The 23,968-nt window shown below is 37.9% G+C and overlaps 1 protein-coding gene and 1 pseudogene across 1 annotated transcript; both read left to right on the top strand.

Annotated features, from left to right (window-relative positions):
• The window catches only part of LOC133682484 (wall-associated receptor kinase-like 22), a 42,966-nt pseudogene extending 30,466 nt beyond the window's left edge, over positions 1–12,500 (top strand).
• A 4,651-nt stretch (positions 12,501–17,151) lies between these two features.
• On the top strand, positions 17,152–20,343 carry LOC133689670 (wall-associated receptor kinase-like 8). Its single transcript, XM_062109639.1, has 3 exons — positions 17,152–18,271; positions 18,417–18,530; positions 18,948–20,343. The coding sequence occupies exons 1-3, from the start codon at positions 17,398–17,400 to the stop codon at positions 20,156–20,158; spliced, it is 2,199 nt and encodes a 732-aa protein (XP_061965623.1). The 5' UTR covers positions 17,152–17,397; the 3' UTR covers positions 20,159–20,343.
• Positions 20,344–23,968: the final 3,625 nt, after the last annotated feature.

Below are 23,968 nucleotides of genomic sequence, written 5' to 3' on the forward strand. Positions count from 1 at the left end.
TAGACAACCAAAAGCACGTAGATGTGAATATGCGGGTGATTTCCCGTACAAGAGTTCATATGGTGATTTGTGACTCAAAACTGGAGTGGGAAGACGATTTATAAGATAGGTGGCAGTAAGCAAACTCTCTCCCCAAAATTTTAATGGTAAATTTGCTTGGAATCTCAAGGCACGACCAACATTGAGCAGGTGTCTATGTTTTCGTTCAACAACACCATTTTGTTGAGGTGTGTACGGACATGAATTTTGAAGCAAAATAGCATGGGTAGAAAGGAATGGCTTTAAGGAGATAAATTCCAGCCCATTATCACTTCGTATAATTTTAACTTGACAGTTAAATTGAGTGTTAACAAAAGTGATGAATGATTTTAACAACCCTTGTGTTTCAGATTTGAATTTCATAAGGAAAATCCAGGTAAAACGAGAGTAGTCATCCACAATAGTTAAAAAATAATGTGCACCAGAGTGTGTTTCAATCTTTTGTGGACCCCAAATATCACAGTGTATAAGATCAAAAATTTTGGTACTTTGAATTGAGCTTATGGGAAAAGATAACCTGGTTTGTTTTGCCAAAGGACAAACTTCACATGAATGTTGCGAATCATAAACAAAAGATGGGATTAATTTTGACAGAAACTAAGAGGGTAATTTTGATGGATGTCCTAATCTGTTGTGCCAAACAACTCCTGATGGAAAAGAGACTTGATATGAGATTGGTGTTGTTGAATGTGATTCTGATTGTGGCATAAGGTAGTATAGTCCCTTACTCTACTTCCCCAGGCCAATCATCCTCTTCGTAGCAAGGTCCTGCAATATACAAAAAGTGGGAAAGAAGTGGACAGAACAATTTAAAGCAGATGTGAGTTGACTGACGGAAAGCAGATTCACATGGAATGAGGGTGCACAAAGAACATCATGAACATGTAGATTTTTGGTAACATGTGCAGAGCCAGCACTTGTAATTTTTGCATGGAAACCATTTGGTAAGGTGACTTGAGAGAACATAGGAACAATGGTTTTATCAACAACTGAAGTAGCTATATGGTTAGTGGCTCCACTGTCAATGATCCATTGAATAAACTTGGAATTGTGAGTCGTGGATGATGAACAAAATGGAGTGGAGTTACCTGTATAATTTGCAGAGACTGTGGATTTCTCGGTTTGGAAGAAAGCTTTGATTTGTGAAAATTCTTCAGGAGTGAATTGAAGAGGCTGATCAGAGATTTGAGAAGACTTGATGTTGGTGTGAGATGATTCAATTCCTGTTTGATTTGCAACAACCTTTTGAGCTCGATTCCTAGGTTGAACATTCCTGCCATGAAGAGCGTGACCAACAGGAAACCCAATCAAATAGAAACATCTCTCCACTGTATGTGTTGTTCCATCACAATAGGAGCAGTGAAGTCGTTTCTTGGCTCCTTGCATTGTTGATGAGCCAGGCATCCAATTTTGAGAGAAATCTTGTCGTTGTGAAGTATAGCCTAGTCTTTTGACATTCATGGCGTGAACCTGTTCAGTAACCTTGTGCTCAACCAGTCCTCGTTGTTTTTCTTCCTCACATAAGAGTGAGTATGCTTTCTTAACAGTTGGTAAAGGTTGCATGAGCATGATTTGCCCTCTAATAGCTGAATAGCTCTCATTTAATCCCATAAGAAACTGACCAAGTCTCATCTTTTCTTCATTGTTTGACAGTTGTTTCATTCCACCACAAGTGCACTGAATAGCAGGACTGCTCATTTTTAATTCATCCCACAGTGTTTTTATCTTGGTGTAATATGCGAAGATGGAATCCTGATTTTGCTGCAATTCTACTATGGAACGCTGAACTTGATAATGATGAGAAAAATCACCTTGTGAGAATCGTTCTTGTAGATCCAACCAGATTTCAGAGGGGGTTTCAACATAAAGAACACTATTGGCAAGCTCTTGATTTAAAGAGTTGAGAATCCAAGTGTCGCACGTCGGAAATCACCCCGCGCGCGCGTCGGCCCGTCCTGGCGATGGCGGTTTTTGCTCTCTGTTAATTGGAATTGATTTTGTTGGGAGTCGCCACCTAGTATTTAATTGAGGGTTACTAGGAAACCCGGGTTGACTGGTCTTGTCAGAGATTCGCGGGTAAGGGACTGATTGTGGTTAGGGAAGGTATGAGCACCCCTAACGCACCCTACCTGAGGTAAGCTGCTTCGTGGCTTTGATGTGTTAAAGAAGTTTTAAAAATTTTGTTTTTTCATCGGATTTTAGAAATACAACTTCCGTACAAGTTTGTACTTCTACACCGTGATCCAATCAAAATATTAAATCCTTCTTTATTCTTTTGCCGTCTTATCGTGAAAAGGATCCCTGAAATAAATACAAACACGCATTTTTTTATTTTTTTCTTTTTCTTATTTTTTTTATTTTTTTTATAATTCAATAACATAAATAAAAAATACAAAAAACAAACACACATTTTTTTATTATATTATATTTTTTCTTCTTTTTCTTTTTCTTTTTTCTTTTTCTTCTTTTTTCTTCTTTTTCTTCTTTTTCTTTTTTTTACTCCCACAATACAAATTACAAAATTCAAAAATAAATCAAAATTACATCATATAATTCCAAATTTTACAAAATGGTCCTTAAAACTCCAAAAATTGCAAGGGAAGTGCTTCAGGAACTGCAGCAACAGTGGCGGCGCGTGGGTCTACGCGCCACCGCCCATGAAGACGGCAGGAGCTACCAGATCGGGACTCTCTTCCTCTCCTCTGCCTCCCTGCACCGGCGGTGACCTGAAAAAACAACAAAATCCACAGCAACCAATTGATTTTAGTTTTTTTGTTTCCTTTGTTTCGTTTTGTAAAATCTGCTTCAATTTGTTTGGATCTGCTTTGCTGCAGATCCGTTTCCTTTGCTCGTCTTCTTCTCCCCTGTTCTTGTTCCATGTACTGGCGGCGTCAAGGAGGAACGGGGAGAGACCGACTGGCTGTGGAGAGATGGGGCTGCTGGAACGGCTGAGGGCTGGTGTTGAGGAGACGCTGCTGCTGGTGGCAGATCGTGGAGGGAGCCGGGTCTGTTCTTTTTCTTGCTGAAAAAGAAGAGAAGCTGTCGTTGGGGAGAGGGAGGAAGGGCGACTGAAGGGAAGGAGAAACCGAAGGAAAAACTTGTGAGAGGGGAAAGTCGTTCGGGTGAGAAGGAGTGACAGGGCTGAGGAGAAATGGGGAATGGTTTGCAGCCGAGAGAGAAGATGAGAAGGAAAGGGAGAAGACGATGTTGCCGTGGCCGGCTGGGGGAGAAAAAATGGAGGCTTGTGCAGAAACCAACGGGTGGGGGCGGCGGCTGCCCTTGGAGAAGAAGAAGAACAAGTTTTGTAGGGTTAGGTTTTTTTTAGGGTTTGTTCTTCCTTTTCTTTCTTTTTTTTTTTGTCAAAAATGCCCCCCCCCCTTATAGCTGAAAATGAAGGCTATTTATAGGCAAAATAGTTTTTTCGGGCTTCAAAATTGGTCCCTCAAGTTTTGTGTTTGGCCCCTGATTTCAATTGATTCACTTGGTAAAAATTGAATTGGGTCTTTGATTTTTCAATTAAGTCCAAATTAAGCTCCCAAACTTAATTTTCACCAATTAAGCCCTCCAATTAATTTTGACCCGCTTAAAGTATAATTAAGTCCTTGCACTTAATTAAATCCTTCAATTGGACCCAAATTAATTCTTAAACATAATTAAAATTCAATTTGGCCCATGATTAAATCAAATTGACCCATTAAAAATTTAATTATGTCATTAGACTTAATTTTTATGCAAATTCGTCCAATACTCATTTAATTTGACCTTTGAATTTGCATTTTTCTATTTTTGGGCATAACAGCGTACAATTGGGCCTTGAAATTCTTCCAAAAATTGCAGCTTGATTTTCGCCTATTTTTGCAGCCTTTATTTTATTTTTTTATTTTGATTTTTTGATTTTTTTTTTGATTTTTTTGGAAAAAAGAGAATTTTGGGGAATCACCCAAAATTGGGTGATGACAGTTGCCCCCCTCTTTACAATGCTTACGGTAGAAAGTCTTGTAAGAGACTTTAGATAGTAAGCGTTGTAAAGAAGAAAAAAGGATGAGATATGATTGACTCATCTCGTTGAGGAATGAAGAATCCTCTTGAGGGTTAGAAAGCGCACTCGAAAGGAAGTAGGGTTAGAAAAACACACTACCTAAAAGGTTAGGACTCGAAGGAGCTCTTAAAAAGAGGCAGGGTTGGAAAACACACTACCTAAGGTGGTTGAGGGCTCAAAGGCACATTAAAAAGGAAGGCAGAGTTAGAAAACTCACTACCTAAGGTGTGATGGCTCGAAGGCACATTAAAAAGGAGGTATGGTTGGAAAACACGCTACCTAAGGTGGTTGATGGCTCTAAGGCGCACTCCAAAAGGAGGCAGGGTTGGAAAACACGCTACCTAAGGTGGTTGGTGGCTCGAAGGCACACTAAAAGGAGGTATGGTTAGAAAACACACTACCTAAGATGGTTAATGGCTCGAAGGAGCGCTAAAAGGAGGCATGGTTGGAAAACACACTACCTAAGGTGGTTAATGGCTCTAAAGCGCACTAAAAAGGAGGTATGGTTGGAAAACACACTACCTAAGGTGATTGTTGGCTCTAAGGCGCACTTAAAAGAGGTATGGTTGGAAAACACGCTACCTAAGGTGGTTGGTGGCTCGAAGGCACACTAAGAGGAGGTATGGTTGGAAAACACGCTACCTAAGATGGTTAATGGCTTGAAGGCACACTAAAAAGAGGTATGGTTAGAAAACACACTACCTAAGATGGTTGGTGGCTCGAAGGCACACTAAAAGGAGGTATGGTTGGAAAACACGCTACCTAAGGTGTGATGGCTCGAAGGCACACTAAGAAAGGAGGCAGGGTTGGAAAACACGCTACCTAAGGTGTTTGAAGGCTCTAAGGCGCACTCAAAAGGAAATAGGGCTCGAAAGCCCACTCGAAAGAGGAGGTAGGGTTAGAGGACACGCTACCTAAGGTGTTTGAAGGCTCTAAGGCGCACTCAAAAGGAGGCATGGTTGGAAAACACGCTACCTAAGGTGGTTGTTGGCCCTAAGGCGCACTAAAGAAGGAGGTATGGTTGGAAAACACACTACCTAAGGTGGTTGGTGGCTCTAAGGCACACTTAAAAAGAGGCAGGGTTGGAAAACTCACTACCTAAGGTGTGATGGCTCGAAGGCACATTAAAAAGGAGGTATGGTTGGAAAACACGCTACCTAAGGTGTGATGGCTCGAAGGCACATTAAAAAGGAGGCAGGGTTGGAAAACACACTACCTAAGGTGGTTGATGGCTCTAAGGCGCATTAAAAAGGAGGTATGGTTGGAAAACACGCTACCTAAGGTGGTTGATGGCTCTAAGGCGCACTAAAAAGGAGGTATGGTTGGAAAACACACTACCTAAGATGTTTGAAGGCTCTAAGGCGCACTCAAAAGGAAATAGGGCTCGAAAGCCCACTCGAAAGAGGAGGTAGGGTTAGAGGACACGCTACCTAAGGTGTTTGAAGGCTCTAAGGCGCACTCAAAAGGAGGCATGGTTGGAAAACACGCTACCTAAGGTGGTTGTTGGCCCTAAGGCGCACTAAAGAAGGAGGTATGGTTGGAAAACACACTACCTAAGGTGGTTGGTGGCTCTAAGGCACACTTAAAAAGAGGCAGGGTTGGAAAACTCACTACCTAAGGTGTGATGGCTCGAAGGCACATTAAAAAGGAGGTACGGTTGGAAAACACGCTACCTAAGGTGTGATGGCTCGAAGGCACATTAAAAAGGAGGCAGGGTTGGAAAACACACTACCTAAGGTGGTTGATGGCTCTAAGGCGCATTAAAAAGGAGGTATGGTTGGAAAACACGCTACCTAAGGTGGTTGATGGCTCTAAGGCGCACTAAAAAGGAGGTATGGTTGGAAAACACACTACCTAAGATGTGAAGGCTCGAAAGCACATTAAAAAGGAGGTATGGTTGGAAAACACACTACCTAAGATGTGAGGGCTCGAAAGCCCACTAAAAAGGAGGCAAGGTTAGAAAACACACTACCTAAGGTGTGAGGGCTCGAAGGCCCACTAAAAAGGAGGTACGGTTGGAAAACACACTACCTAAGATGTGAGGGCTCGAAAGCCCACTCGAAAAAGGAAGTAGGGTTGGAAAACACGCTACCTAAGGTGTGAGGGCACGAAGGCCCACTTAAAAATGAAGGCAGATAGGGCTAGAAAGCATATTACCTAAAAAGTGAGGGCTCGAAAGCCCACTAAAAAGAGGAGGTAGGGTTAGAGAACACACTACCTAAGAGGCGAGGGCTTAAAAGCCCACTCAAAAAAGGAGGTAGGGTTAACGAACACACTACCTAAGAAGTGAGGGCTCGAAAGCCCACTCAAAAAGCGGTGATTGTGAGACACTAATCTATCAATATGAAGGTTATGCATCATGATCAATATGCATGTATACTTACCTGAGAAATGTAGGTCCCCTTTTCTTCATGGTGTCTTCCTTTTCTCAAAAGTTTGAGTCTCTGATAGTAAGCTTTGATGGCTCCTCTCGCTTTTGCTTACTCGAGTCATATCTTGTGATCTTGACCCCTAGAAAAGACTTGATGTCATCATACTTCTTTGTCCTCCGCCCCTTTATCTCAAGAGTTGCCAATTTTACCCAACATTTTTCCTAGAAAGGGAAAAGGGAATCATGGAGCCGACTCTACCAGATGTTTTTGATTGCACTCCAGCTTGATCATGCCCCTAGCATTCAATTCGGGTTTGGGGATGAGGCTATATGAAGGAAGATTTGATTTTTGACAAGGAGTTGTTTCCATGATGAAATTTTGGAATTTCAAAGCTATTCCAGATACAGAAATCATTTTGACATCGATTCAAAGCAGAACTCATTCTGACAAAATTCAAGTGATTCCTATGGAGAGGTTTTCAGAAATGATGGAAACCTTTTGTTTTTATTTTGATGAAAAATATGAAGTGACATTTGGTTGGTCACAAAAGGTTTAAATTTCAATTTTGGGGTTATTGAGAACCGTCTTTCGACGAAAATGTGAGGAAGTGACATCTAGTTGGTCACAAAAGGTTTAATTTTCAATTTGAGGGTTATTGAGAACCGTTTTTAAAGCATTCATTTTATTTGCATGAATAATGATTTTGCTTCGCATGAGAAAGCACTGCCTACCAATCCAAATTGCTTGCCTTTGATCAGAAAGGGCTTGATTAGGCACGTAATGTAGGCTTGGGCTATTGGCTATGAAGAAAAGGATATTTGTAGGCTCAAAAGGTGTTTAAGGGATTTTAAGACTAAGGATCACTTGTGCTTATATCCCAAACTCTTTTTTTTTATACATTTCTGGACCTTGGAATTAATTTGTAAAATGGTCCACGGTGCCCCCCAGTGTTGGGCTTGGGCTCTTTCTCTTTGTTTTCTTCATTTGGTCTTGAGCATCATTGCATTTGCTTTTTTTTATGCTCAGAATTTTTTGATCCTTTGGATTTTTCTTCATGCCCCCCAGCTTTGTACGGGCACCTTCGATTGATTGAGAATTTTCTTTTGTGCCCCCCAGTATTGTTCGGGCACTTTCAATCGTTGAGGTTTTTCATGCCCCCAAGAGTTATTTGGGCACTTTCAATCATTGAGGATTTTTTGGCACTTGCCCCCCAGTGTAGGGTGTGATCCTAGCCAAGGTTATTTCAAGAAAAATCTATTAGGCTCAAAAGGGGACTGCAAAGGATATTTTTCAGCCTTGTGAAAAGATTATCAAAGATGGCCTTTCTTCATCTCAAATGCATGCATTTAGGATCGGTAAGCCTTGCTTTCATGCGAGTATGCAGAGTGATTTCTCATTATTCATGCAAATAAAACTCAGCTTTAGAGTCACTTCCTGGTGTTTTTTTGTTTTTTTTTTTTTTGGGTTTTCTTGGTGTATGGTTACCTCTCTAAGGAATCACCCGAATTTCCAAAACTTGTTTGTTTGAACAAACACCAACATAATTTCTGTTTTTTGTACTAAACTTTGATTTCCCAAAAATTCTTGTGAAAACATGGGGTCATGCTGCTTGTTTTGGGAAAAAGGAAAACACCCAAGAATTCTTGGTGCAGTGGTTTTGTAAGTACAAAGGTGTGCTCAGTATGTTATTTGCATGAACACAATAAAAAAGAAAACACATGATTTTATTTACAGGAAAGGCTCATTGGACAAGGAAAATCTTGTGGAATTTTGAGCCAAATTACCGACAAAAACTGGAATAGGTTGAAAAAATCAAGAAACTTTTGCAGGCATGATCAAGCAGAGGTAGTTTGAACAAGAACTGGCTCCATTCTGCAACAGTGGTGCAATTCCCCTTCGGATTGTGTCAAGGCTTTTGATCAATTTTTTTTTGGGCAGAACAAGAACAGACTCCATTCTGCCACGGAGGTGCAATTCCCCTTCGGATTGTGTTTAGGCTCTTGATCATGTTTGCCCCCCAGTTTTTTTTTGGGCTGAGTCGTTGATGGAGGCTGAACAAAATAGCAGACCGGTTGGAAGGACCTTCACCAGAGGTATTTTTAAGTGTTTGCTCGAGTCAGCTAGAGGCGAGTCAAGCTTTTGTTCAGAGACTCCAACTCTTTTTGAAAATGAGTGCTGCGGAGAGCACGTTCTTTATCTCCAATGTTTTCTTGCTCAAAATTAGGTGTTGTAGCCTCGGAGGGGACCCACCTTTTATTCTGGTGCATGCATGAGAAAATGTATGAACATGCAATCTATATGATGAACTTGCCCTTCGAGGGGTGACATATGATCGTCACTTTTGTATGATGAAACAAGAATATTGATTCTTGCCCAAACTCTACAATGAAAATTTTTGAAGTGACGATCATTCTGTCACCCACAAGTCTTGAATTCAAGATGTTTCAAGAAGGGTTCACCCCAATGCAGATAAATGATAGCACATACAACCTAAGGACAGGTTCTATTGATTATGTGAACATGGGTAGGTTTTCTACCTGATCTCAAAAGGGTCTACGAACTGCCCAGTGACCACCTCTCGTGAAGGCAGTATAGGGGTTTACAAGAAATGGTTGGGGCACCCTGTGACCGCCATTACCGAGTAAACACTCAGTTCATAGTTGGATGTTTCACAAATCTGAGCCCCGACTGAAAGTCATGAGGCAGACCGCTACTCCCCTCCTAACTTAAGGCTTGTGTGTGCTTTCAAAAATAAATACAAGTGATGCATGAAACAATTCTAAAAATGCATGGATAAATTAAAACAAGACAAAAATGGCAAAATTTAAACACATTAAACACACAAAGCTTAGTCCAATGTTAGAAACAATACCTCCCCAGTGGAGTCGCCATTCTGTCGCACGTCGGAAAACACCCCGCGCGCGCGTCGGCCCGTCCTGGCGATGGCGGTTTTTGCTCTCTGTTAATTGGAATTGATTTTGTTGGGAGTCGCCACCTAGTATTTAATTGAGGGTTACTAGGAAACCCGGGTTGACTGGTCTTGTCAGAGATTCGCGGGTAAGGGACTGATTGTGGTTAGGGAAGGTATGAGCACCCCTAACGCACCCTACCTGAGGTAAGCTGCTTCGTGGCTTTGATGTGTTAAAGAAGTTTTAAAAATTTTGTTTTTTCATCGGATTTTAGAAATACAACTTCCGTACAAGTTTGTACTTCTACACCGTGATCCAATCAAAATATTAAATCCTTCTTTATTCTTTTGCCGTCTTATCGTGAAAAGGATCCCTGAAATAAATACAAACACGCATTTTTTTATTTTTTTCTTTTTCTTGTTTTTTTTATTTTTTTTATAATTCAATAACATAAATAAAAAATACAAAAAACAAACACACATTTTTTTATTATATTATATTTTTTCTTCTTTTTCTTTTTCTTTTTTCTTTTTCTTCTTTTTTCTTCTTTTTCTTCTTTTTCTTTTTTTTACTCCCACAATACAAATTACAAAATTCAAAAATAAATCAAAATTACATCATATAATTCCAAATTTTACAAAATGGTCCTTAAAACTCCAAAAATTGCAAGGGAAGTGCTTCAGGAACTGCAGCAACAGTGGCGGCGCGTGGGTCTACGCGCCACCGCCCATGAAGACGGCAGGAGCTACCAGATCGGGACTCTCTTCCTCTCCTCTGCCTCCCTGCACCGGCGGTGACCTGCAAAAACAACAAAATCCACAGCAACCAATTGATTTTAGTTTTTTTGTTTCCTTTGTTTCGTTTTGTAAAATCTGCTTCAATTTGTTTGGATCTGCTTTGCTGCAGATCCGTTTCCTTTGCTCGTCTTCTTCTCCCCTGTTCTTGTTCCATGTACTGGCGGCGTCAAGGAGGAACGGGGAGAGACCGACTGGCTGTGGAGAGATGGGGCTGCTGGAACGGCTGAGGGCTGGTGTTGAGGAGACGCTGCTGCTGGTGGCAGATCGTGGAGGGAGCCGGGTCTGTTCTTTTTCTTGCTGAAAAAGAAGAGAAGCTGTCGTTGGGGAGAGGGAGGAAGGGCGACTGAAGGGAAGGAGAAACCGAAGGAAAAACTTGTGAGAGGGGAAAGTCGTTCGGGTGAGAAGGAGTGACAGGGCTGAGGAGAAATGGGGAATGGTTTGCAGCCGAGAGAGAAGATGAGAAGGAAAGGGAGAAGACGATGTTGCCGTGGCCGGCTGGGGGAGAAAAAATGGAGGCTTGTGCAGAAACCAACGGGTGGGGGCGGCGGCTGCCCTTGGAGAAGAAGAAGAACAAGTTTTGTAGGGTTAGGTTTTTTTTAGGGTTTGTTCTTCCTTTTCTTTCTTTTTTTTTTTGTCAAAAATGCCCCCCCCCCTTATAGCTGAAAATGAAGGCTATTTATAGGCAAAATAGTTTTTTCGGGCTTCAAAATTGGTCCCTCAAGTTTTGTGTTTGGCCCCTGATTTCAATTGATTCACTTGGTAAAAATTGAATTGGGTCTTTGATTTTTCAATTAAGTCCAAATTAAGCTCCCAAACTTAATTTTCACCAATTAAGCCCTCCAATTAATTTTGACCCGCTTAAAGTATAATTAAGTCCTTGCACTTAATTAAATCCTTCAATTGGACCCAAATTAATTCTTAAACATAATTAAAATTCAATTTGGCCCATGATTAAATCAAATTGACCCATTAAAAATTTAATTATGTCATTAGACTTAATTTTTATGCAAATTCGTCCAATACTCATTTAATTTGACCTTTGAATTTGCATTTTTCTATTTTTGGGCATAACAGCGTACAATTGGGCCTTGAAATTCTTCCAAAAATTGCAGCTTGATTTTCGCCTATTTTTGCAGCCTTTATTTTATTTTTTTATTTTGATTTTTTGATTTTTTTTTTGATTTTTTTGGAAAAAAGAGAATTTTGGGGAATCACCCAAAATTGGGTGATGACACCAAGAAAGAACCATATCATTGCATCGTTGCCATAACATGTATTTAGGATCAGATTCACCTGGTATAGATATGGTTCCATTGATGAATCCCAACTTGTTTTTGGCGCTGAGACTTATTAAAATGGAACGTCTCCACATGGCATAATTGGTTCCATCAAGAACTTTCGGAACAAGAGTCATGCTTGGATGATCTGATGCATGGATAAAAAAGGGATCAGAAGGATCAATGGTTAAAAAGGTCATGTTTGGAAGGGTAGTATTTTTGTTGATACTTGTTGAATCAGTACTGTCCTCCATTGGAGAATTTTGCGGAAGCTTGGTTTTAGAGTTTCATATGCTCTGATACCATGAAAACTAGATGATGAAGAAGAATAAAGAACTGTTTTATTAATTTCTCATTATCACAGAAGTGTTTACATCAAGTATATATATACAAACGTGTGCCTAGAAAATAGGAGTTACAAGTGATTGAGTCCAACTCAATCAGTTCATCTATACCAGCTGGAATTGGAGCAGATTGACTTCAACAGGGGATCAACATCTTCTTATCTATAACAGATCAACTTCAGCTTATCTTCTCAACATAAACTGCAATTTTCGTTTCAAGGATCGGTTCTAATTTCTGTTGGTGGATGTGTGCTTGCGACCAAGGTTTGTTTTCTTGATAAGTTTTGGTTTTAATTGATTTTGTTTGCATAGTTTAGATAATCACAAACCAAATCCCCCAATTACATAACGTACAACATAAAATCTGACTTGAAACTTCCTCGTGGGATCGACCCCTTGCTTGCTCTATACTATCTTGTATGTTTTAAGCTAGGGTAATTAATTTATGCGACCGCGACATCGCAAAAATCTTGCGAAAGATGCTTGAATTTGAATTGGAAAAATCGACCTACAATGTGAGAAGTCACATCAGAGTTGGAGAGGATAATTGGATTGTCTCAAAAAGAGCTAAATATTCAGGAGAACTGTAAACTATCAAAAAACACCATAGATGATGCAAGCAATGACTGGGATGCAGTTTCGACATCAATCACTGGTGATTTTGACAGTGGCAGGACTCCATCATCTCATGGTGAACCACTAATAAATATTAAAACATGGTGATTTAGATGATTGGGGTTTTCCCGTTGTTATTGTATAATAAAAATAAAGTTTGCTGAATCGCTGTAAAACACGTGTGTCTCTGTTTTTCATGGGAGAATAGCATAAATAATATATTTGTCTGAATACAAAATGGTTGAGCAATTACAAGTGCAGAAGGCTATATTTGAGCTGAAATTTCTATCCACATGAAAGTTCTTGTTTGTTTGTCTTTTATACGAAAGTAGATCCAATGAAATTTATACCCTACATAAATTTTAAAGATGCATTATTTCTTCTCAATGTTCACTTTCCGATTGGACCCAAGAAATGTAGGGTAAGCTATCAGCTTTTGGCCTTCATACTGATGCTTTAGCTTTTATTAATCTTTCTCTGCTCGACAATGCAAAAGATCGACATAATGGAAACAAAAGATGCTGAACTACATGAACAAAGACTTGACCATAAATTTTGAAGATGCATTATTACTTCTCAATGTTCACTTTCTGATGGGACCCAAGAAATGTAGGGTAAGCTATCAGCTTTTGGCCTTCATACTGATGCTTTAGCTTTTATTAATCTTTCTCTGCTCGACAATGCAAAAGATCGACATAATGAAAACAAAAGATGCTGAACTACATGAACAAAGACTTGACCATAAATTTTGAAGATGCATTATTACTTCTCAATGTTCACTTTCTGATTGGACCCAAGAAATGAAGGGTAAGCTATCAGCTTTTGGCCTTCATACTGATGCCTTAGCTTTTATTAAATGCAAAAGATCAACAAAAGATGCTGAACTACATGAACAAAGACTTGACCATAAATTTTAAAGATTCCATGGGTTCAATCATACACTCCATGGAAAGCACCATGGTCATCTCTTTGGTATATTTTCCTTGCCAGTAGGGATACTAGATTCGAACATAGCTGAATTAAGAGCTGTTGTCAAAGCTGTTGAGCTCTCAGCCTCAAATTGTCTTCTTCATCGTAAACATATTACTATTGAATCTGATTCTGCCAATGTAATCAGTTGGATGCCCAATCCTCATAACAGGCCATGTATGCACCGAGAGCTCTTCTCCATAGTTCAGAGATTGACTAGATTTTTTTGGCTCAATTACTTTTTCTCATGTGTACCGTGAGAGCAATAGTCTAGCAGATTGTATGGCTAAGCAGGGAGTGCGAAGATCCAGTGATTTCATTGCTTGGTTTTGATCACTCTCTCAGCTTATGTCTATCAGGCTGCTAAAGGTGCTCCACTTCAGAGGTTAGATTCACTAGAGAGATGAATTGAAGACTCTTGGAAGTTTCCCCTGGATTTTGTTGTGATGGTTATCTTGTGTAGATTCCAATGTTGCTTTCTTAGGCTATATCTGTTATTTTTTCCTCTTTGTATGGACCTTGCTTAATTTGTTTGGTTGTTCCTGCAAAATTGATATGCTACAAGCTCTGTAATTTCACATGCCACCAGGTTATGGTGTTCAATGAAATCATATACTTCTCAAAAAAAAATCATACACATTATTATTTTTCTGATAACGTCACAAAATCAATTCATTTCATGATGTATCAAATCTTTTTTTTTTATTGAGAAGTTAGTAATGAAAAATATAAAATTGTAATTTGAGATACCATTAGTATAAACAATGAGTTAAAATGATTTGGGATACTAACTTGAAAATCCAGAGAGATGTCCAACGTTGATCTAGCAGTTGATCAGGGAGCTCACACTAATGGAATACGGGGTAGGTGCCACCACTATACTTCTTTAATTGAAGTATTGTTATTTCAATCACTCTTTTATTGATTCATGTGTGTGTGTGTCATGAGCTATAACATGTTTTATGGGAAATTTTGAATAATTTTAAAGTCAGCCATAAGGGCAAAGACTTGTTGAATAAATTTATAGTTGACTGTTACGATGAAGACTCTTTATATAATTCTTAAGTAGGTTGAAATGCCAAAGACTTGTTGGATAAATTCAAAGTTGATTGTTTTAACGGAGACTTAATGATTCAATTCATAGTCGACCATGATGATAAAGACTAACTAAATAGACTTAAAGTCGGCTACAATGACGAGGACTTATACCTGATAATGAAATGATGGAGCTATAGTTGAAAATAAATAATTAAAATGAAATGAAATTATGGTAATTGTGTCTGTACCTAAGTTTTAGGGTAAAGAATATTCAACTGCTCTTATTCATTGTTTGTATTACTATGTATTGCAAGTTCTTCTTACCCGCCACCATAACATTGATCTTGTTGTTGGGATTGCATAGCTTTTGTTATTAGATAGAACTTTGTAATTACTACTTTATGTCATGTAATTAAACTTGATGCATAGGTTAATCATTAATACTTTCAAGTTGTAACAAGTAAAAGAATAAATTAGTAATTATTCTAGTTTTTTCGGATAATTATCCGCGCTACGTTGTGGGTCGTATCAAATTTTTATTGAACATAAAAAAATATTCAGGTGTTGTCAACATGTTTTCTAGAAAAAAAAATGTTAGGTGAAGGTTGACCCAATGTGACATAGTCAACTTTACAGGTCCAGAACAACCGGTAAAAAATATAGTTTGACTAAAAAAATCAAAAAGATATCTTTTTTTAAATATTGAGACGATAACATATTGGATTTACTCGAATCGACTCTAATTTACTCGGATCAAATCAGATTAGTCTACCAAATCTTCAACCTAAATTATAAGATCTTAATGACCTTATAGAAAGCAAATAAAAAAATTATTAAACTCAATTCTCAATTAAACTCATATTGAAAGATGAAATTAAAAAAAAATCAATTGAAACAAATTATGATGTTCAATTCTCAATTAACTCAATATTGAAGGACAAAATTAAAAGAAAATCAATTAAAAAAAGGACATGAAAAAACCACATGAGTCAACCCAAGTTAACAGACCAAACTCGTGACCCAAGTCATGAGACCGGGATAACCTTATAAAAAACAAACCGAAATATATTATAAAGCCTAATTCTCAATTAACCTAATATTGAATGATGAAATTGAAGAAGAAAAAATTACAAAAGAACAAAAAAAATCGAGGCAACTCGGCTATTCCATGACTCGGGTCATGAGACTATGATAACCCCATAAAAAAAATTATGAAGTAAAATTCTCAGTCAACCCAATATTGAATGATTAAATTGAAAAAAATCAATAAAAAAATAAACAAAAAAATATTTCTAGTCAACATGTGCTAACTTGTCATACTCGAATAATGAGACTTGGATAAATTAATAATAAAAAAATCAAAGCTTAATTAACTCAATGTTGAAGGATTAAAATTAAGAAAAAATTAAAAAAAAACCTGGACAGGGGGATGTTACCAATCTCATGTAATATTATGAATTCTGCTTTAAATTAAATTAAATTAAAATTAAAATACGGTTTGCGTTCTAGTCATTGTGTATACAGGTACTGGTGTAGAATAAAATTTTGGATAGAGATCCTGCTAGAATTTTGTTAAATTAGATAAATTATTTGTTTGAATGGAAAGTCCTTGCGTGATTGATATGCATGCAAAATATATAAGTGTGCGTGTGTTATGCGTTGATTGAGAAGGAAACTTATAATGTGCAAATTGCACTTATGTGTTGGTTGGAAGAGTCTCCGTACAGAGAAGACTTCGTGCAAAGATATATAGAAAGAATTCCTCATTTTACACGTCCATGATTATTCAATGCCGGGTCTTTGGATTGAAGATGATGTTTTTGCTATTTTATTTATTTTTCCTAGTTTATTTAGAATTTTAATTACCTTTTCTATTTAGTTTGGATTCTTCGGTTTGGTCAGTTTTTGCCTTTATATAAACAATCATTGTGTTATTGTTTTCCATCAAATTATTGAATATCAGATTGTTTAGAAAAATATCATATTCTTCCCAACATGTTTCTCTATAATTTGATGGACTGTGAAAGAAAATCAAGGACCGGGAAAGATGGGCGGGGTAACTTGGCAGCGCGTGCAGGATGAGCCCGTGACGCTCTAGCGATGCATATGGCCTCTTTCGGCCGCATTAGAAACGTCACTACCTTCAGCAAGTCCTTAACAGAAAGTAGAAGTCTAGCCATGCATTTGATTATGTTGATGGAAGATAATAAACGCTCTGATATTCTTGATGTTAGAGTTAAGGAGTGCTATCAAAACGAAGAAGTTATCTTTGTTGCTCATATTGCAAAAAGATGCTTGAATTTGAATGGGAAAAGTCGACCTTGAATGGGAGTAAATTATGCTGAATTAAACATATAAACATGTAATATGCTTTATCATGTGGGTGTAAATTATGCTGATTTTGCATGTCAATAGTTTTTAAATTAATTTGTCACAGAATAATGTCGTTCCAGGTCAACTTCTGAGAGAAAAATATGAGGATTAGGGTCCCCACACAGAAACACTCGGTCCCATAACTTTAGTTTGAGATTTCACGTTGGAAACACTCGGTCCCCTGTTTTATTCATATCATCGTCGTCTACACGCTATTTTCTTTAGTTTTAGACTACTCGTCTTTGAATTGGTTAGACGAAAGTCACCATCAGTCAATTTGAGAATCTTAATTTATAGTCTTGTGGAATTTATACATTATTAATCGAAGCTTGGAAGTTGGAAAGAAACATCCTCACTCCAAATCCTACGAATACTCGAATTAAAAATATGGAAGGCCACCATATTATATATATAGATAGATTGAGAGAGAACTTTTCATTCAATTTGCTTCAAATGATTTGAGAACTTTCCATTGTGTTTACTCTTTTAAGGTAGTCTTCTCTGTCTCAATTGGTTTTTTTTTTCTCACAAATATAGGGAGCAACGAAAGATCTTTCCCCCCGCTCTCTCTCTCCTTCCATTATTGATCTCCAGCAGCATCTAAATCTGCAATAGAAGGGAAGGCATGATTCCTCGTAGTGTCTCTCTAAATTTTTTCCTGCTATTTCTAGTCCGTGAAATAGCAACTGTATCAGCACTAATTATGGCGAAGCCTAATTGTAAAGACACTTGTGGAAACATTAGCATCCCTTTTCCATTTGGAATAGGAACAGGTTGTTACATGAATGACTGGTTCTCAGTTGATTGCAACAAAACAACTGCGGATTCTCCCAGCAGGGCTTTCTTAAGCAGAATCAACATGGAGGTCTTGGGGATTTCATTAGAGGACCGTGTGGTTCGAGTAAACAGTCCAATAATTTCTTCCGGCTGTGCTGGTAGAGGTGCCAACTTAGCCATTAATATGACTGGAAGTCCTTTCGCCTTCTCTTCCTCAAACAGGTTCGCCGCAATGGGCTGCAACAATCATGCGTTATTGAACGAAATTAAGCCAGAAATTGTCGGGTGCATGACGTCAACTTGCGGTGCTAATAATTTGACTAGTTTTAGTACAGAAGGTAATGAAAATAGTTACTGTTTTGGTAACAATTGCTGCCAGACCTCAATTCCCTCGAATCTCCAGATGTTCAACGCGAGTTTGGGGCCCACAGAGGACCATCAATGCAAGTTAGCTTTTATAGTAGACGGAGAATGGTCCCTGGACAACATAAAAAGTCCCAAGGCGGTGCAAGATATGCAGCATGTCCCAGTAATCCTGGATTGGTTTGTGTATGGTCATGACATCCCTGTGGAGAACTCTGATGCAAAGTATTGCAGCCCCCCTGTAAAATTAGTTTCTGGCAGGTGGGGTTTGAGGACAGTAATATTGTATTCCAATTCAATTACTTGTAGGTGCAACCAGGGCTATGATGGCAATCCGTATCTTCCTGATGGATGCACTGGTATGATTCGAACACGCTTAATGTGATTTTTAATAATAAAAAATAATAATAATGGAGTACTGAAGCTTAAACAGTAGTCAAAAGCTCGACTTTTGAATGGCTCCAATCACAAGAATATACTCACTCAATGGATTTCCTGAATCAGATATCGATCAGTGCAAAATTCCCGGGGTAAATTGGTGTTCGGGGATGACAAAATGTGTGAATGTACCGGGGTGGTACAAGTGCGAGCTTGACAAAGCTAAGATCACTTTTTTGAGTAAGTTCCTGTCTCTTAATTCTTTTTTCCTTCGTAATTTATAGGAACCTGAAACATTGGTTTAGAGGATAAATTGTGTTTGGGAGAGTAGAAACTATATATTTTCCCTTGTCTGAGAGGATGGAAGGGGAGCTAGGAGAAAATTGTCGTCCATGACTGCCTTTTTTATCTACCCAAAATGGATAGAATGAGGCAATGATGATATACGGCAGAAGGTTACCTCAACCCTAAAAAAAATTATTAATTTACATCTTTTCCCTTCTCTAACCCTTGGTTCTCCTGTAAATCAATATACGGCAGAAGGTTACCTCAACCCTAAAAAAAATTTAACCACCTTGTTGACATAGATTGCTGTTCAATAATAATACGTATGTATGTATCTAACTTTTTTTGTTTTCCTCTGGCGAGCAATGGCAGTTCTAGGTACGGCCACTGGATCGTTGTTGCTGCTTGTTGGTATTTGGCGGTTATATGAACTTGTAAAAAATAGGAAGAACATTGAACTGAAAAAGAACTTCAAACGAAATGGTGGTTTATTGCTACAGCAACAATTATCCTCAAGTGATGGAAGCATCCAGAAAACAAAAATGTTTACTTCCAAGGAGTTGGAAAAGGCAACCGATCGTTTTAATGATAATAGAATACTTGGTCAAGGTGGCCAAGGAACTGTTTATAAAGGAATGCTAGCAGATGGAATGATCGTTGCTGTTAAAAAATCCAAAATGATGGATGAAGAAAAGTTGGAAGAATTTATCAATGAGGTCGTCATCCTTTCACAACTCAATCATAGAAATGTGGTCAAGTTGCTAGGTTGTTGTTTAGAGACGGAGGTTCCTCTACTAGTCTATGAATTCATTCCCAATGGAAATCTCTTTGAGTATATTCATAACCAGAAGGAGGAGTTCCAGTTTTCATGGGAAATGCGACTAAGGATTTCTACTGAAGTTGCTAGGGCACTTTCTTATCTTCATTCTGCAGTATCCATTATGATTTATCACCGTGATATTAAGTCTACAAATATACTTTTAGATGAGAAGTTCACAGCAAAAGTATCAGATTTCGGAACTTCAAGATCGATCGCCATTGATCAAACTCATCTAACCACTCATGTTCAAGGCACTTTTGGATACTTGGACCCAGAGTACTTCCAGTCTAGCCAATTTACCGAAAAAAGTGACGTCTACAGTTTTGGTGTTGTTCTTGCAGAACTCTTGAGTGGGCAAAAACCAATTTCTTATGAAAGGTCGGAAGAAAGGAGAAGCTTAGCCACTCATTTTATTCTTTTGATGGAAGAGAACAAGATGTTTGATATTCTTGACGAACGACTTATGGAGCAGGACCGTGAAGAAGAAGTTATCGCAGTCGCTAATCTTGCAAGAAGATGCTTGAACTTGAATGGAAGGAAACGACCAACAATGAGAGAAGTCGCGATAGAGTTGGAGCAGATTCGGCTGTCAAAAGGAGCTCTTCATGCACAACAAAGTAGTAAAGAACTTGAAAACATCAGGGATGAAGTTCCCAGCGTATGGGAAATTGCTGGACCTACTTCAGTAACAATTGGCGATTTTAGAAATGGCACGGCTCCATCTTTGGATGTCCAGCCACTGATTTCTCACGAAACATGGTGATGAAGGACATCCACGACATTTATGTTCATTTGATTTGCATGAGTTTTAGACAATTTTAAGATTTTCTCGTTGTATTTCCCTTCATCAGACGTTCCTAAACTAATCGAACAATTAACATATATGTATAATTAGTATTTTGTGCCTTGTGGTAGTTCTATTTATGATCTCTCCTTGTGATTTTATCACTCCTTTGATTTTCTCTATCTCACCCCAGTACTCCCAACAAAAGTTGCTCTAATCCGAAAGTTGAAAGATTATATTTTAGTTTCAGTCATAGTTTTTAAATTTTGTCTAATTTAAATAAATAAAAATTAATAATGTCAAATTTAATATCATTTATAAAAAATAATTCATCTAATAATCCAATAATATGCACCTTTTTTAAATTAGATGATTTTTTTAGTCCCTCTTCTTTTTTTTACCACACCCTTATACACTCAAATTAATGACCAATTATATCACATTTATTAAGGAAGGCAAGATTCAAAAATAAAAAACTAAAATAAAAAATAAAACAAAAAGAGATGGTTTTGCTAGAATTGTGGCTATACATGTACTTTAGTTCCCAACTTTTTAAATTATAAGTTTTTAGTTCTTAACAATTTATTAAACTTAATTTTAGTCATAAACTTCATTTTTTTTATTGGTCCCTAGTTTGAAAGAGTGGCTAGATTCTCGTGATAGAGAAAAAAAATATAGATTGAGACTGATTCAAGAAAAAACATGAAACGTGTCTCTTTTATCGCAACTATGTCTATCTTTTATCTTGAGATGGTATCCAACGTTGTTTTAGCGACGTGTTAATGAATTAATTTTATTTCTTTTTCTTTTTCTTTTTTTAAAATATCAAAACTATAAAAATGCACTAAACTAGAGAGAACAAATTAAAAGATACTTAGGCCAGGCTCTAGCTGCTTAATTTTACATAAAACACACAAATTCAAAATTTATTAGTCTTGTTGTAATCCATTTTCGGTCCCCACACAAAAATAAAAATATAAATATAAATATATAGCCGGAAGAAATCAGAAAAGGACCAAAAAAATTGATTAAGGAGTTTCAAAAATACAAGGATCGAAATTTTTTACAGTATATACTTAAATGATGAGAGCCTTGTGGGAAAAGAAAATTTCATTTGAAGAGAAAAGTCCAAAATTAGATGTTTATGGACTTAATTGGATTTTATTGAAGGTTTAATTGAATTTATAGAGGGTTTGATTGCAAGACAAATTGATTTTTAAGTCAATTTGAGCTTTATTTGGAAGAAATTAAAGTTCTGGGGTCAAATTATAATTTTTAAGAGTTGATTTGGTCAAATCAGGGGCTTAATTGCATAAATATTGAAGTTTGATGGCTAATTAGGGACTTAATTGAGGAAATCTGAAACCAATGACCAAATTGGAAAAGGTGCGTAAATAGAGGGGTTGTAATTAACCCAATCAGGGTCCAAATTGAAGAAATTAGAAGTTTATTGGTCAATTGAGGATCAAATTGCATAAATTAGAGACCAAGGACCAAAATCAAAAAGGCGGCCAACTATAGGGGTGGCTATTGAAATTGGCAGGGATGCAATTGAATTAATTCTTAAAATCCAAATTACATTGTGAGGACTTAAAAGAACAAAGGATAAATTAAGGACTGATTTGAAAAACATTTGTTGGCGCCACATTTAAATGAAACGACGCGTTTTGTATAAAACGACGCCGTTTCATGTTAAAAAAAAAAGAAGCAGAACAGTGTCGTTTTAAGCGACATTGTTCTTCTTTCTCCTTCCCCCGGACGTACAGCAGGGGAAGGTAGACAATTTTCTTCCTCTTTCTTCATTAATTCTTGTGAGTCGCGTGCCCTGCAGAAGTCTCGAAACCCCAAGCCTTGATGATGAGAAGTCAGGGGTGCCGCACCTTGCCGGCCAACCCGGCACTGCCCTGCTCCCCATGCACAGCAATAAAGAGCCCCCGCTCCTTTTGCCCTATAAATACTCCACCACAACGCCAGCACGCGAGAGAGAAAGGGAGGGAGAGAGAGAGGCAGAGAAATAACAAAGGAAAAGAGAGAAAGGAACGAACCGAAAAAGAAAAAGAAAAGGGGAAGTGAATAGAGGAAAGGAGAATCGGAACCGAAAGGAACCACCAATAAACACAAACGGGAGAGGGACGAAAACAGACCAAAAAGGAAAGAACCGGGGAAGACACAAACGGGAGAGGGACTGTGAGGTTTAGAGAAAAGGGAAAGAAAAAAAAAATAGTAAAGATACAAAGCAAACCAAAGGGGAAAGGAAACGCAGCAAAAGAAGAGGAGGAGAACGGAGGAGAAGGGAAGAATAGAAGCCTTTTTTTCCATCGCTTGAAGCAGTAACATTACTATTTGGAGCTGCCGCCCGTGAGCCACAACACCGCCACCGGCCTCCACCGCAGCACCGCCAGCGAAGCAACTAGACCAGCAACGCACCAAGTAACTTTTCTCCTCCTTAATTGTCTGCGCTTTCGTGTTTTTTTCCCCTGCATGCAGAATGAACAGCGTTTTGCATGCAGGAGGAGAGGGGGGAAATAATTCCCCCCCTAGTGTTAGGTTGTTGGGCCAGGCTGATTCTGGCCCAACATTGTTGTTTTTTTCTTCTCTGGGCCATACTGGTTCTGGCCTAGCTATGTGTTTGTGGGCCAGACTGATTCTGGCCTAGCTATGTGCTGTCTGGGCCAGGTCCGGCCTAGACAAAAATAGAAGACTTTGTTGGGCCGAGATTGGCCCAATCCATGCTGGGCCGAGATCGGCCCAACCCTTATTGGGGGCTGAGTCCAGCCCAGTTAGTTGGGCCGGCCCAACCCAGCCCACCTAACATTATTTATTATTTATTATAATGTTTTATATATTATTTATATATAGATATATATATCGAAAAAAAAAATAAAAAAAATCTGAAAAATCCTTGAAAATATTGTTGATTTTCCTGCATATTTTTATCAAAATGGCTTAATATTGATTTGTATTTTTATACCGTAAAGATACAAATCCAGTATTAAAATACCTGGTTTTCGTCAAAAACATTGAAAAATTGTAAAAAAAAATGTTTTGCTTTCAAAAAAAATCTGAAAGATCCTAAAAAATATTGTTGATTTTCCTGCATATTTTTCATCAAAATGGCTTAATATTGGTTTGTATTTTTATACCGTAAAGATACAAATCCAGTATTAAAATACCCGATTTTCGTCAAGACATCAAAAATATAAAATATATAAAAAAATGTTTTGTTTTTATGCATACGGCCTAGTCTCTCCAAAGATTAAAAAAAAAATCATCACATCATATTTTCATACAACAAAAAAATTTCAAAAAAAATATATGTATTAGTATGCACTTTGGCTGTAACAACAAGTTTGTTAGAGCCATGAGAACTAGGCCAATATTTCAAAAATTCTAAAAAAATCTTTTTGTCTTCTTTTTTAGTATCTGGATTACGAATTTATACGTAAAACGTATTCCTGATATTAAAAATATATTTTTCATATAGACATTAGAACGGTTAGGTTTTTACCCGATAAGATAAGGACCTCCTTACTGAGGAGGACTTTTCTTAAACCATAGACAGACCAACAACTAGAAATACGATAACACTTTAGCTTTTTATCAGACAATCAAACAATGCAGCTTACCTTAGGTAAGGCGTATTTGGGGTGCTAATATCTTCCCATTACGCAACTAGTCCCCGTACCCGATCTCTGAGACCAGTTAGGGTTCCTAGTGACCAAAATACTAGGTGGCGACTCCCATTCCATTTTCAAACGATAAACGACAAGAATTTCATGTCTCCCCATA

This window comes from Populus nigra, chromosome 1 (genome assembly GCF_951802175.1).
Source record: "Populus nigra chromosome 1, ddPopNigr1.1, whole genome shotgun sequence".
Taxonomy (NCBI): domain Eukaryota; kingdom Viridiplantae; phylum Streptophyta; class Magnoliopsida; order Malpighiales; family Salicaceae; genus Populus; species Populus nigra.

Bases quoted from the DNA above. Each gene is read 5' to 3' on its own strand.
- LOC133689670 (XM_062109639.1), top strand. From the start codon at position 17,398: ATGATTCCTCGTAGTGTCTCTCTAAATTTTTTCCTGCTATTTCTAGTC. The intron at 18,272-18,416 runs GTATGATTCGAA...TTCCTGAATCAG, and splicing joins TCTTCCTGATGGATGCACTG to ATATCGATCAGTGCAAAATT. The intron at 18,531-18,947 runs GTAAGTTCCTGT...GAGCAATGGCAG, and splicing joins AGCTAAGATCACTTTTTTGA to TTCTAGGTACGGCCACTGGA.